General features: G+C 44.9%; 1 protein-coding gene across 3 annotated transcripts in view; it reads left to right on the top strand.

Annotated features, from left to right (window-relative positions):
- Nucleotides 1-16,466, top strand: part of LOC139421689 (E3 ubiquitin-protein ligase SMURF1-like) — a 52,066-nt gene that overhangs the window by 33,078 nt on the left and 2,522 nt on the right. Inside the window, exons 12-16 of one of the 3 annotated variants that reach the window (XM_071172786.1) lie at nt 1,947-2,061; nt 3,521-3,597; nt 4,782-5,040; nt 6,650-6,851; nt 9,114-9,198. In XM_071172786.1, coding sequence (XP_071028887.1) covers nt 1,947-2,061; nt 3,521-3,597; nt 4,782-5,040; nt 6,650-6,851; nt 9,114-9,198 — 738 coding nt within the window. Of the gene's footprint in view, nt 1-1,946; nt 2,062-3,418; nt 3,598-4,781; nt 5,041-6,649; nt 6,852-9,113; nt 9,199-16,466 lie in introns of all 3 variants that reach the window. The other 2 variants (XM_071172785.1, XM_071172783.1) reach the window with 2 other exon arrangements.

Genomic DNA, 16,466 nt, shown 5'->3' with positions numbered 1-16,466 from the left:
ACCTGCTGTGGTAACATTGTGGTAACATTGTATTAAGGTTATACAGGGAGTGGCTGTACCTGCTGTGGTAACATTGTATTATGGTTATACAGGGAGTGGCTGTACCTGCTGTGGTAACATTGTATTATGGTTACACAGGGAGTGGCTGTACCTGCTGTGGTAACATTATATTATGGTTATACAGGGAGTGGCTGTACCTATTGTAGTAACATTGTGTTATGGTTATACAGGGAGTGGCTGTACCTGCTGTGGTAACATTGTAATAACGTTGTATTATGGTTATACAGGGAGTGGCTGTACCTGCTGTGGTTACATTGTATTAAGGTTATACAGGGAGTGGCTGTACCTGCTGTGGTAACATTGCAATAACGTTGTATTATGGTTATACAGGGAGTGGCTGTACCTGCTGTGGTAACATTGTATTAAGGTTATACAGGGAGTGGCTGTACCTGCTGTGGTAACATTGTATTACGGTTATACAGGGAGTGGCTGTACCTGCTGTGGTAACATTGTGGTAACATTGTTTTATGGTTATACAGGGAGTGGCTGTACCTGCTGTGGTAACGTTGTAATAACGTTGTATTAAGGTTATACAGGGAGTGGCTGTACCTGCTGTGGTAACATTGTATTATGGTTATACAGGGAGTGGCTGTACCTGCTGTGGTAACATTGTGGTAACATTGTATTATGGTTATACAGGGAGTGGCTGTACCTGCTGTGGTAACATTGTATTATGGTTATACAGGGAGTGGCTGTACCTGCTGTGGTAACATTGTGATAACATTGTATTATGGTTATACAGGGAGTGGCTGTACCTGCTGTCGTAACATTGTATTATGGTTATACAGGGAGTGGCTGTACCTGCTGTGGTAACATTGTATTATGATTATACAGAGAGTGGCTGTCCCTGCTGTGGTAACATTGCATTATGGTTATACAGGGAGTGGCTGTACCTGCTGTGGTAACATTGTAATAACATTGTATTATGGTTATACAGGGAGTGGCTGTACCTGCTGTGGTAACATTGTATTATGGTTATACAGGGAGTGGCTGTACCTGCTGTGGTAACATTGTATTATGGTTATACAGGGAGTGGCTGTACCTGCTGTGGTAACGTTGTAATAACGTTGTATTGTGGTTATACAGGGAGTGGCTGTACCTGCTGTGGTAACATTGTAATAACGTTGTATTGTGGTTATACAGGGAGTGGCTGTACCTGCTGTGGTAACATTGTAATAACGGTGTATTAAGGTTATACAGGGAGTGACTACCTGCTGTGGTAACATTGTATTATGGTTATACAGGGAGTGGCTGTACCTGCTGTAGTAACATTGTATTATGGTTATACAGGGAGTGGCTGTACCTGCTGTAGTAACATTGTATTATGGTTAAACAGGGAGTGGCTGTACCTGCTGTGGTAACATTGTATTATGGTTATACAGGGAGTGGCTGTACCTGATCTGGTAATGTTGTAATAACATTGTATTATGGTTATACAGGGAGTGGCTGTACCTGCTGAGATAACATTGTAATAATGTTGTATTAAGGTTATACAGGGAGTGGCTGTACCTGCTGTAGTAACATTGTATTATGGTTATACAGGGAGTGGCTGTACCTGCTGTGGTAATGTTGTAATAACGTTGTATTATGGTTATACAGGGTGTGGCTGTACCTGCTGTTTTAACATTGTATTGTGGTTATACAGGGAGTGGCTGTATCTGCTGTGGTAACATTGTATTGTGGTTATACAGGGAGTGGCTGTACCTGCTGTGGTAACATTGTATTAAGGTTATACAGGGAGTGGTTGTACCTGCTGTGGTAACATTGTATTGTGGTTATACAGGGAGTGGCTGTACCTGCTGTGGTAACATTGTATTAAGGTTATACAGGGAGTGGCTGTACCTGCTGTGGTAACGTTGTAATAATGTTGTATTTTGGTTTTACAGGGAGTGGCTGTACCTGCTGTGCCATGAGATGTTGAACCCGTACTACGGCCTGTTCCAGTACTCAACAGACAACATTTACACTCTACAGATCAACCCTGACTCCTCTATAAACCCTGTGAGTACACCTTTTACAGATCAACCCTGTGAGTACACACACTACAGATCAACCCTGACTCCTCTATAAACCCTGTGAGTACACACAGTACAGATCAACCCTGTGAGTACACACATTACAGATCAACCCTGACTCCTCTATCAACCCTGTGAGTACACACACTACAGATCAACCCTGTGAGTACACACACTACAGATCAACCCTGTGAGTACACACACTACAGATCAACCCTGTGAGTACACACATTACAGATCAACTCTGACTCCTCTATCAACCCTGTGAGTACACACACTACAGATCAACCCTGTGAGTACACACATTACAGATCAACTCTGACTCCTCTATCAACCCTGTGAGTACACACACTACAGATCAACCCTGTGAGTACACACATTACAGATCAACTCTGACTCCTCTATCAACCCTGTGAGTACACACACTACAGATCAACCCTGTGAGTACACACATTACAGATCAACTCTGACTCCTCTATCAACCCTGTGAGTACACACACGCACTACAGATCAACCCTGTGAGTACACACACGCACTACAGATCAACCCTGTGAGTACACACACGCACTACAGATCAACCCTGTGAGTACACACACGCACTACAGATCAGCCCTGTGAGTACACACACGCACTACAGATCAACCCTGTGAGTACACACGCGCACTACAGATCAACCCTGTGAGTACACACACGCACTACAGATCAACCCTGTGAGTACACACACGCACTACAGATCAACCCTGTGAGTACACACACGCACTACAGATCAACCCTGTGAGTACACACACATTACAGATCAACCTTGTGAGTACACACTCTACAGATCAACCCTGTGAGTACACACACACATTACAGATCAACCATGTGAGTAGACACACACTACAGATCAACCCTGTGAGTACACACATTACAGATCAACTCTGACTCCTCTATCAACCCTGTGAGTACACACACTACAGATCAACTCTGACTCCTCTATCAACCCTGTGAGTACACACACTACAGATCAACCCTGACTCTATCAACCCTGTGAGTACACACACGCACTACAGATCAACCCTGTGAGTACACACACGCACTACAGATCAACACTGTGAGTACACACACGCACTACAGATCAACCCTGTGAGTACACACACGCACTACAGATCAACCCTGTGAGTACACACACGCACTACAGATCAACCCTGTGAGTACACACACGCACTACAGATCAACCCTGTGAGTACACACACACTACAGATCAACCCTGTGAGTACACACACATTACAGATCAACCCTGTGAGTACACACACTACAGATCAACCCTGTGAGTACTGATGATGATGATGGTGTGTGTATAGGACCACCTGTCGTATTTCCACTTTGTGGGTCGTGTGATGGGCCTGGCAGTGTTCCATAGTCACTATATCAACGGAGGCTTCACCCTGCCCTTCTACAAGCAGCTGCTGGGGAAACCTATTATGCTACAAGACCTGGAGACCACTGATCCTGAACTTCACAAGAGTCTGGTCTGGATACTGTGAGTACCACACACTAGTAATTACACTAGTTTTACTGATCCTGAACTACACGAGTCAGGATACCGTGAGTACCACACACTAGTAATTACACTAGCTTTACTGACCCTGGACTAGACACGAGTCTGGTCTGGATACTGTGAGTACCACACACTAGTAGTTACACTAGCTTTACTGATCCTGGACTAGACAAGAGTCTGGTCTGGATACCGTGAGTACCACACACTAGTAATTACACTAGTTTTACTGATCCTGAACTACATGAGTCTGGATACCGTGAGTACCACACACTAGTAATTACACTAGCTTTACTGATCCTGGACTAGACAAGAGTCTGGTCTGGATACCGTGAGTACCACACACTAGTAATTACACTAGTTTTACTGATCCTGAACTACACGAGTCTGGATACTGTGAGTACCACACACTAGTAATTACACTAGCTTTACTGATCCTGGACTAGACAAGAGTCTGGATACCGTGAGTACCACACACACACTAGTAATTACACTAGATTTACTGATCCTGAACTACACAAGAGTCTGGATACTGTGAGTACCACACACTAGTAATTACACTAGCCTTACTGATCCTGGAGTAGACACGAGTCTGGATACTGTGAGTACCACACACTAGTAATTACACTAGCTTTACTGACCCTGGACTAGACACGAGTCTGGTCTGGATACCGTGAGTACCACACACTAGTAATTACACTAGCTTTACTGACCCTGGACTAGACAAGAGTCTGGATACCGTGAGTACCACACACTAGTAATTACACTAGCTTTACTGACCCTGGACTAGACACGAGTCTGGTCTGGATACTGTGAGTACCACACACTAGTAATTACACTAGCTTTACTGACCCTGGACTAGACACGAGTCTGGTCTGGATACTGTGAGTACCACACACTAGTAATTACACTAGCTTTACTGACCCTGGACTAGACACGAGTCTGGTCTGGATACTGTGAGTACCACACACTAGTATTACACTAGCTTCGTGCCAGCAGTGTCTCTTCGTTTCTGGGTATTACAATGTTATCTGTGTGTGTGTGTGTGTGTGTGTGTGTGTGTGTGTGTGTGTGTGTGTGTGTGTGTGTGTGTGTGTGTGTGTGTGTGTGTGTGTGTGTGTGTGTGTGTGTGTGTGTGTGTGTGTGTGTGTGTGTGTGTGTGTGTGTAGGGAGAATGACATCTCGTCGGTTCTAGATCATACGTTCTGCGTGGAACACAGTGCCTTCGGGAAGTTCCTTCAACATGAGCTGAAACCCAACGGTCAGAACCTCCCGGTAACCGAGGACAACAAGAAGGAGTACGTGAAGCTTTATGTCACCTGGAGGTTTATGAGGGGGATCGAGGCTCAGTTCTTAGCTCTGCAGAAAGGATTCAGCCAACTGATTCCTCAACACCTCCTCAAACCATTTGACCACAAGGAGCTGGAGGTACCTGTCTGTTGTACCTGTCTGTTGTACCTGTCTGTTGTACCTGTCTGTTGTACCTGTCTGTCTGTAATACCTGTCTGTCTGTTATACCTGTCTGTCTGTTATACCTGTCTGTCTGTTATACCTGTCTGTTATACCTGTCTGTCTGTTATACCTGTCTGTCTGTTATACCTGTCTCTGTTATACCTGTCTGTCTGTTATACCTGTCTGTCTGTTATACCTGTCTGTTATACCTGTCTGTTATACCTGTCTGTCTGTCTGTCTGTTATACCTGTCTGTTGTACCTGTCTGTTATACCTGTCTGTCTGTTATACCTGTCTGTCTGTTATACCTGTCTGTCTGTTATACCTGTCTGTTATACCTGTCTGTCTGTTATACCTGTCTGTCTGTCTGTTATACCTGTCTGTTATACCTGTCTGTCTGTTATACCTGTCTGTTATACCTGTCTGTTATACCTGTCTGTTTGTTATACCTGTCTGGCTGTCTACCTTTGTTAACAAGAAATGTGTGGAGTGGTTGAAAAATAAGTTTTAATGAATCCAACCTAAGTGTATGTAAACTTCTGACTTCAACTGTATACCTGTCTGTCTGTTTCTGCCTTTCTGGCTGGCTGGCTGGCTGTTGTACCTGTCTCTCGCTCTAGTTGATAATCTGAGGCCTGTCTAACTCTCTCTCCCTGTCTCTTTCTCTCTAGTTGATAATCTGAGGCCTGTCTAACTCTCTCTCCCTGTCTAACTCTCTCTCCCTGTCTCTCTCCCTCTAGTTGATAATCTGAGGCCTGTCTAACTCTCTCTCCCTGTCTCTCTCTAGTTGATAATCTGAGGCCTGTCTAACTCTCTCTCCCTGTCTCTCTCTAGTTGATAATCTGAGACCTGTTTCCCTGTCTCTCTCTAGTTGATAATCTGAGACCTGTCTCCCTGTCTCTCTCTAGTGTATAATCTGAGACCTGTCTCCCTGTCTCTCTCTAGTGTATAATCTGAGACCTGTCTCCCTGTCTCTCTCTAGTGTATAATCAGAGGCCTGTCTCTCTAGTGTATAATCGGAGGCCTGTCTCCCTGTCTCTCTCTAGTGTATAATCAGAGGCCTGTCTCTCTCTAGTGTATAATCGGAGGCCTGTCTCCCTCTAGTGTATAATCGGAGGCCTGTCTCCCTCTAGTGTATAATCGGAGGCCTGTCTCCCTGTCTCTCTAGTGTATAATCGGAGGCCTGTCTCCCTCTAGTGTATAATCGGAGGCCTGTCTCCCTGTCGCTCTCGAGTGTATAATCGGAGGCCTGTCTCCCTGTCTCTCTCTAATGTATAATCGGAGGCCTGTCTCCCTGTCTCTCTCTAGTGTATAATCGGAGGCATGTCTCCCTGTCTCTATCTAGTGTATAATCGGAGGCCTGTCTCCCTGTCTCTCTCTAGTTGATAATCGGAGGCCTGTCTCTCTCTAGTGTATAATCGGAGGCCTGTCTGCCTGTCTCTCTCTAGTTGATAATCGGAGGCCTGTCTCTCTAGTGTATAATCTGAGGCCTGTCTCCCTGTCTCTCTCTAGTTGATAATCGGAGGCCTGTCTCCCTGTCCCTCCCTCGTGTATAATCGGAGGCCTGTCTCCTTGTCTCTCCCTAGTTGATAATCGGAGGCCTGGGGAAGATAGACCTAGCAGATTGGAAGTCTAACACCCGTTTGAAGCACTGTGCTGTAGACAGTAATGTGGTTTGCTGGTTCTGGGAGGCTGTAGAGAGCTTCACTGAGGAGAGGAGAGGACGACTACTGCAGTTTGTTACCGGTTCTACCAGAGTTCCACTACAGGGATTCAAGGCACTACAGGGTGGGTCGCACGCACACCCCACATCACTATTAACAAAGAACAGCTATAACTAGAACAGTTGATGTTGGTGTTCTAGAACAGTGATAACTAGAATGTGTTCTAGAACAGTGATAACTAGAATGTGTTCAAGAACAGTGATAACTAGAATGTGGTCTAGAACAGTGATAACTAGAATGTGTTGTACATCAGTAATGTTTGTTCTAGAACAAATTCTAGTTATCACTGGTCTAGAACAAACATTACTGATGTACAACACATTCTAGTTATCACTGTTCTAGACCACATGATAACTAGAATGTGTTGTACATCAGCAATGTTGGTGTTCTAGAACAGTGATAACTAGAATGTGTTCTAGAACAGTGATGGTGGTGTTCTAGAACAGTGATAACTAGAATGGGTTCTAGAACAGTGATAACTAGAATGGGTTGTACATCAGTAATGTTGGTGTTCTAGAACAGTGATAACTAGAATGTGTGTGTGTTCTAGAACAATGATAACTAGAATGTGTTGTACATCAGCAATGTTGGTGTTCTAGAACAGTGATAACTAGAATGTGTTCTAGAACAGTGATGGTGGTGTTCTAGAACAGTGATAACTAGAATGGGTTCTAGAACAGTGATAACTAGAATGTGTTGTACATCAGTAATGTTGGTGTTCTAGAACAGTGATAACTAGAATGTGTTGAACATCAGTAATGTTGGTGTTCTAGAACAGTGATAACTAGAATGTGTTTGTGTGTTCTATAACAGTGATAACTAGAATGTGTTGTACATCAGTAATGTTGGTGTTCTAGAACAGTGATAACTAGAATGTGTTGTATATCAGTAATGTTGGTGTTCTAGAACAGTGATAACTAGAATGTGTGTGTGTTCTAGAACAGTGATAACTAGAATGTGTTGTACATCAGTAATGTTGGTGTTCTAGAACAGTGATAACTAGAATGTGTTCTAGAACAGTGATAACTAGAATGTGTTGTACATCAGTAATGTTTGTTCTAGAACAGTGATAAGTAGAATGTGTTCTAGAACAGTGATAACTAGAATGTGTTGTACATCAGTAATGTTGGTGTTTTAGAACAGTGATAACTAGAATGTGTTGCATCAGTAATGTTGGTGTTCTAGAACAGTGATAACTAGAATGTGTTCTAGAACAGTGATAACTAGAATGTGTTGTGCATCAGTAATGTTTGTTCTAGAACAGTGATAAGTAGAATGTGTTCTAGAACAGTGATAACTAGAATGTGTTGTACATCAGTAATGTTGGTGTTCTAGAACAGTGATAACTAGAATGTGTTGTGCATCAGTAATGTTGGTGTTCTAGAACAGTGATAACTAGAATGTGTTGTACATCAGTAATGTTGGTGTTCTAGAACAGTGATAACTAGAATGTGTTGTACATCAGTAATGTTGGTGTTTTAAAACAGTGATAACTAGAATGTGTTGCATCAGTAATGTTGGTGTTCTAGAACAGTGATAACTAGAATGTGTTCTAGAACAGTGATAACTAGAATGTGTTGTGCATCAGTAATGTTGGTGTTCTAGAACAGTGATAACTAGAATGTGTTCTAGAACAGTGATAACTAGAATGTGTTGTGCATCAGTAATGTTTGTTCTAGAACAGTGATAAGTAGAATGTGTTCTAGAACAGTGATAACTAGAATGTGTTGTACATCAGTAATGTTGGTGTTCTAGAACAGTGATAACTAGAATGTGTTGTACATCAGTAATGTTGGTGTTCTAGAACAGTGATAACTAGAATGTGTTGTACATCAGTAATGTTGGTGTTCTAGAACAGTGATAACTAGAATGTGTTGTACATCAGTAATGTTGGTGTTTTAAAACAGTGATAACTAGAATGTGTTGCATCAGTAATGTTGGTGTTCTAGAACAGTGATAACTAGAATGTGTTCTAGAACAGTGATAACTAGAATGTGTTGTGCATCAGTAATGTTTGTTCTAGAACAGTGATAAGTAGAATGTGTTCTAGAACAGTGATAACTAGAATGTGTTGTACATCAGTAATGTTGGTGTTCTAGAACAGTGATAACTAGAATGTGTTGTGCATCAGTAATGTTGGTGTTCTAGAACAGTGATAACTAGAATGTGTTGTGCATCAGTAATGTTGGTGTTCTAGAACAGTGATAACTAGAATGTGTTGTACATCAGCAATGTTGGTGGTCTAGAACAGTGATAACTAGAATGTGTTGTACATCAGTAATGTTGGTGTTCTAGAACAGTGATAACTAGAATGTGTGTGTGTAAGGTTCTACAGGTTCAGCAGGCCCAAGGCTGTTCACCATCCATCTGATAGAGGCCAACACAGACAACCTACCCAAGGCACACACATGGTAAGAACACACACTTTCAAATAACCATGCCTTTAACACCGGGGTGTCAAACACACTGCCCACGGCTTCTCCTCTTCCTCTTTGCTGAAACTATCTCACCAGAGAAAGAGTATGACATGCAATACTCTTTATGCCCAGACAGCATCAGATACATGGTCTCCACATAGTGAGACAGCATCAGATACATGGTCTCCACATACTGAGACAGCATCAGATACATGGTCTCCACATACTGAGACAGCATCAGATACATGGTCTCCACATACTGAGACAGCATCAGATACATGGTCTCCACATACTGAGACAGCATCAGATACATGGTCTCCACATACTGAGACAGCATCAGATACATGGTCTCCACATACTGAGACAGCATCAGATACATGGTCTCCACATACTGAGACAGCATCAGATACATGGTCTCCACATACTGAGACAGCATCAGATACATGGTCTCCACATACTGAGACAGCATCAGATACATGGTCTCCACATACTGAGACAGCATCAGATACATGGTCTCCACATACTGAGACAGCATCAGATACATGGTCTCCACATACTGAGACAGCATCAGATACATGGTCTACACATACTGAGACAGCATCAGATACATGGTCTCCACATACTGAGACAGCATCAGATACATGGTCTCCACATACTGAGACAGCATCAGATACATGGTCTCCACATACTGAGACAGCATCAGATACATGGTCTCCACATACTGAGACAGCATCAGATACATGGTCTCCACATACTGAGACAGCATCAGATACATGGTCTCCACATACTGAGACAGCATCAGATACATGGTCTCCACATACTGAGACAGCATCAGATACATGGTCTACACATACTGAGACAGCATCAGATACATGGTCTACACATACTGAGACAGCATCAGATACATGGTCTACACATACTGAGACAGCATCAGATACATGGTCTAACCCCTAACCCCTAACCCTAACCCCTAACCCCAACCCCTAACCCTCGCATGCTTTATCTGAAATGGATGCATCTTTCTGTCGCCGTGCGTCTCGGTCGAATAAATGATAAATATTTTATTTGGACTGGCAAGGAGGTACGGTAGAGCAGACCAGGCCCCCTAACGTCCACCCATGACGCCAACCCTGGTCTCTTTACTCTTCCCAGCTTGCTAACAGCCATCCACACTCTGACATATGGATATACACTATCTTCAGAAAGTATTGACACCCCCCTGCTTTAACATGTAACTCTGACAGTATCTTCAGAAAGTATTGACACCCCCCTGCTTTAACATGTAACTCTGACAGTATCTTCAGAAAGTATTGACACCCCCCTGCTTTAACATGTAACTCTGACAGTATCTTCAGAAAGTATTGACACCCCCCTGCTTTAACATGTAACTCTGACAGTATCTTCAGAAAGTATTGACACCCCTTGACTTATTCCACATTTTGTTGTGTTACAGCCTGAATTCAAAATGGATTAAAATATACGTTATCATCACCCATCTACACGCAGTACCCCTTTCAAATGTATTGAACATAAAATACAGAAATATCTCATTTACAGAAGTATTCACACCCCTGAGTTAGAATCTAAGATGTTAGAATCATCTTTGGCAGCGATTACAGCTGTGAGTCTTTCTGGCTAAGCTTTCTGGGTAAGCATTCTGGGTAAGCATTCTGGGTAAGCATTCTGGGTAAGCATTCTGGCTAAGCATTCTGGGTAAGCATTCTGGGTAAGCTTTCTGGGTAAGTCTCTAAGAGCTTTACACACCTGGATTGTACAATATTTGCACATGTATTATTTTTTAAACTCCAAGTTCTGTCAAGTTGGTTGTTGATCATTGCTAGACAGCCATTTTCAAATGTTGCAATAGATTTTCATGCCGATGTAAGTCCAAACTGTAACTCGGCCACTCAGGAACATTCAATGTCGTCTTGGTAAACAACTCCAGTGTATATTTGGCCTTGAGTTGTAGGTTATTGTCCTGCTGAAAGGTGAATTTGTTTCCCAGTATCTGTTGGGAAGCAGACTGAACCAGGTTTTCCTCTGGGATTTTGTCTGTGCTTCAGTTTATTTTTATCCTTAAAAAACTCCCTAGTCCTTGCCGATGACAAGCATACCCATTACATGATGCAGCCACCACCATGCTTGAAATTATGAAGAGTGGTACTCAGTGATGTGTTGGATTTGCCCCAAAAATAACACTTTGTATTCAGGACATAAAGTTAATTTCTTTGCCACATTTTTGAAGTTTTAATTTAGTGCCTTAACCTGTTAGCGGAACCCCTAGCCATAATTAACCTGTTAGTGGCGCTAGCGGAACCCCTAGCCATAATTAACCTGTTAGCGGAACCCCTAGCCATAATTAACCTGTTAGTGGCGCTAGCGGAACCCCTAGCCATAATTAACCTGTTAGTGGCGCTAGCGGAACCCCTAGCCATAATTAACCTGTTAGTGGCGCTAGCGGAACCCCTAGCCATAATTAACCTGTTAGTGGCGCTAGCGGAACCCCTAGCCATAATTAACCTGTTAGTGGCGCTAGCGGAACCCCTAGCCATAAGAACTTCATGTTGTGGAATATGTTGTTCTGTACAGGCTTCCTTTTCACGCTGTCATTTGGGTTAGTATTGTGGACTAACTACAATGTTGTTGATCCATCCTACCCCCTCTGTTATACTGCTGCTACTTTCTGATTATCATCAATACATAGTCACTTTAACTCTACCTAGATGTACATATTACCTCAATTAGCCTGCACATTGACTCTGTACCGTAATACCCTGTATATAGTCTCCACATTGACTCTGTACTGGTACCCCCTGTATATAGCCTGCACATTGACTCTGTACCGGTACCCCCTGTATATAGCCTCCACATTGACTCTGTACCGTAATACCCTGTATATAGTCTCCACATTGACTCTGTACCGGTACCCCCTGTATATAGCCTCCACATGGACTCTGTACTGGTACCCCCTGTATATAGCCTCCACATTGACTCTGTACTGGTACCCCCTGTATATAGTCTCCACATTGACTCTGTACCCCCTGTATATAGCCTCCACATTGACTCTGTACCCCCTGTATATAGCCTCCACATGGACTCTGTACTGGTACCCCCTGTATATAGCCTCCACATGGACTCTGTACCCACTGTATATAGCCTGCACATTGACTCTGTACCGGTAACCCCTGTATATTGCCTCCACATTGACTCTGTACCGGTACCCCCTGTATATAGCCTCCACATTGACTCTGTACCGGTACCCCCTGTATAAAGCTACTGTTATTTTCACTGTTATTTTACAGTTTTTTATTTCTTTACTTATCTATTGTTTACATTTCACTGTAAACACCTGTTGTATTCGGGTCACGTGACAAATACACTTTGATTTGATCCTCAGTTCCCTCGTCTCACAGCCAATTAAACTCTGTAACTGTTTTAAAATCACCATTGGCTTCATAATGAAATCCCTGAGCGGTTTCCATCCTCTCTGGCAACTGAGTTAGGAGCATTATCATTGTAGTGACTGGGTGTATTGATACACCATCCGAAGTGTAATTAATAACTTCACCATGATCAAAGGTTTGATTCTTTGTTTGAAATTCACTGCTCAACCGGAGGGACCTTACAGATAATTGTATGTGTGGGGTACAGAGATGAGGTAGTCATTGTATGTGTGGGGTACAGAGATGAGGTAGTCATTGTATGTGTGGGGTACAGAGATGAGGTAGTCATTGTATGTGTCGGGTACAGAGATGAGGTAATCATTGTAGGTGTGGGGTACAGAGATGAGGTAGTCATTGTAAAACACTATATATATACATTATTTTTGCACACAGAGTGAGTCCATGGGACTCCGCTAGCGCCACTAACAGGTATAACCTGACTATGGGACTCCGCTAGCTCCACTAACAGGTATAACCTGACTATGGGACTCCGCTAGCGCCACTAACAGGTATAACCTGACTATGGGACTCCGCTAGCTCCACTAACAGGTATAACCTGAGTGAGTCCATGGGACTCCGCTAGCGCCACTAACAGGTATAACCTGAGTGAGTCCATGGGACTCCGCTAGCACCACTAACAGGTATAACCTGAGTGAGTCCATGGGACTCCGCTAGCGCCACTAACAGGTATAACCTGACCATGGGACTCCGCTAGCGCCACTAACATGTATAACCTGACTATGTGACTCCGCTAGCGCCACTAACAGGTATAACCTGACTATGGGACTCCGCTAGCGCCACTAACAGGCATAACCTGACCATGGGACTCCGCTAGCGCCACTAACAGGTATAACCAGAGTGAGTCCATGGGACTCCGCTAGCACCACTAACAGGTATAACCTGACTATGGGACTCCGCTAGCGCCACTAACAGGTATAACCTGACTATGGGACTCCGCTAGCGCCACTAACAGGTATAACCTGACTATGGGACTCCGCTAGTGCCACTAACAGGTATAACCTGACTATGGGACTCCGCTAGCGCCACTAACAGGTATAACCTGACTATGTGACTCCGCTAGCGCCACTAACAGGTATAACCTGACTATGGGACTCCGCTAGCTCCACTAACAGGTATAACCTGACTATGGGACTCCATAACCTGAGTGAGTCCATGGGACTCCGCTAGCGCCACTAACAGGTATAACCTGAGTGAGTCCATGGGACTCCGCTAGCGCCACTAACAGGTATAACCAGAGTGAGTCCATGGGACTCCGCTAGCGCCACTAACAGGTATAACCTGACTATGGGACTCCGCTAGCTCCACTAACAGGTATAACCTGACTATGGGACTCCATAACCTGAGTGAGTCCATGGGACTCCGCTAGCGCCACTAACAGGTATAACCTGAGTGAGTCCATGGGACTCCGCTAGCGCCACTAACAGGTATAACCAGAGTGAGTCCATGGGACTCCGCTAGCGCCACTAACAGGTATAACCTGACTATGGGACTCCGCTAGCGCCACTAACAGGTATAACCTGACCATGGGACTCCGCTAGCGCCACTAACAGGTATAACCTGAGTGAGTCCATGGGACTCCGCTAGCTCCACTAACAGGTATAACCTGACTATAGGACTCCGCTAGCGCCACTAACAGGTATAACCTGAGTGAGTCCATTGGACTCCGCTAGCGCCACTAACAGGTATAACCTGAGTGAGTCCATGGGACTCCGCTAGCGCCACTAACAGGTATAACCAGAGTGAGTCCATGGGACTCCGCTAGCGCCACTAACAGGTATAACCTGACTATGGGACTCCGCTAGCGCCACTAACAGGTATAACCTGAGTGAGTCCATGGGACTCCGCTAGCGCCACTAACAGGTTTAACCTGAGTGAGTCCATGGGACTCCGCTAGCGCCACTAACAGGTATAACCTGAGTGAGTCCATGGGACTCCGCTAGCGCCACTAACAGATATAACCTGACTATGGGACTCCGCTAGCGCCACTAACAGGTATAACCTGACTATGGGACTCCGCTAGCGCCACTAACAGGTTTAACCTGAGTGAGTCGATGGGACTCCGCTAGCGCCACTAACAGGTATAACCTGAGTGAGTCCATGGGACTCCGCTAGCGCCACTAACAAGTTTAACCTGAGTGAGTCCATGGGACTCCGCTAGCGCCACTAACAGGTATAACCTGAGTGAGTCCATGTGACTCCGCTAGCGCCACTAACAGGTATAACCTGACTATGGGACTCCGCTAGCACCACTAACAGGTATAACCTGACTATGGGACTCCGCTAGCACCACTAACAGGTATAACCTGACTATGGGACTCCGCTAGCGCCACTAACAGGTATAACCTGAGTGAGTCCATGGGACTCCGCTAGCTCCACTAACAGGTATAACCTGACTATGGGACTCCGCTAGCACCACTAACAGGTATAACCTGACAATGGGACTCCGCTAGCGCCACTAACAGGTATAACCTGATTATGGGACTCCGCTAGCGTCACTAACAGGTATAACCTGAGTGAGTCCATGGGACTCCGCTAGCGCCACTAACAGGTATAACCTGACTATGGGACTCCGCTATCTCCACTAACAGGTATAACCTGACTATGGGACTCCGCTAGCGCCACTAACAGGTATAACCTGAGTGAGTCCATGGGACTCCGCTAGCTCCACTAACAGGTATAACCTGACTATGGGACTCCGCTAGCACCACTAACAGGTATAACCTGACAATGGGACTCCGCTAGCGCCACTAACAGGTATAACCTGATTATGGGACTCCGCTAGCGTCACTAACAGGTATAACCTGAGTGAGTCCATGGGACTCCGCTAGCGCCACTAACAGGTATAACCTGACTATGGGACTCCGCTATCTCCACTAACAGGTATAACCTGACTATGGGACTCCGCTAGCGCCACTAACAGGTATAACCTGACTATGGGACTCCGCTAGCGCCACTAACAGGTATAACCTGACTATGGGACTCCGCTAGCGCCACTAACAGGTATAACCTGAGTGAGTCCATGGGACTCCGCTAGCGCCACTAACAGGTATAACCAGAGTGAGTCCATGGGACTCCGCTAGCGCCACTAACAGGTATAACCTGACTATGGGACTCCGCTAGCGCCACTAACAGGTATATCCTGAGTGAGTCCATGGGACTCCGCTAGCTCCACTAACAGGTATAACCTGACTATGGGACTCCGCAAGCGCCACTAACAGGTATAACCTGACTATGGGACGGGACTCCGCTAGCGCCACTAACAGGTATAACCTGAGTGAGTCCATGGGACTCCGCTAGCTCCACTAACAGGTATAACCTGACTATGGGACTCCGCTAGCGCCACTAACATGTATAACCTGAGTGAGTCCATGGGACTCCGCTAGCGCCACCAACAGATTTAACCTGAGTGAGTCCATGGGACTCCGCTAGCGCCACTAACAGGTATAACCTGAGTGAGTCCATGGGACTCCGCTAGCGCCACTAACAGGTATAACCTGAGTGAGTCCATGGGACTCCGCTAGCGCCACTAACAGGTATAACCTGAGTGAGTCCATGGGACTCCGCTAGCTCCACTAACAGGTATAACCTGACTATGGGACTCCGCTAGCGCCACTAACAGGTATAACCTGACTATGGGACTCCGCTAGCGCCACTAACAGGTTTAACCTGAGTGAGTCCATGGGACTCCGCTAGCGCCACTAACAGGTATAACCAGAGTGAGTCCATGGGACTCCGCTAGCGCCACTAACAGGTATAACCTGACTATGGGACTCCGCTAGCGCCACTAACAGGTATATC

This window comes from Oncorhynchus clarkii, chromosome 12, assembly GCF_045791955.1.
Source record: "Oncorhynchus clarkii lewisi isolate Uvic-CL-2024 chromosome 12, UVic_Ocla_1.0, whole genome shotgun sequence".
Classification (NCBI taxonomy): domain Eukaryota; kingdom Metazoa; phylum Chordata; class Actinopteri; order Salmoniformes; family Salmonidae; genus Oncorhynchus; species Oncorhynchus clarkii.
Note: the sequence above shows the minus strand (reverse complement) of the source record. Positions and strands in the feature narration are given on the sequence as shown.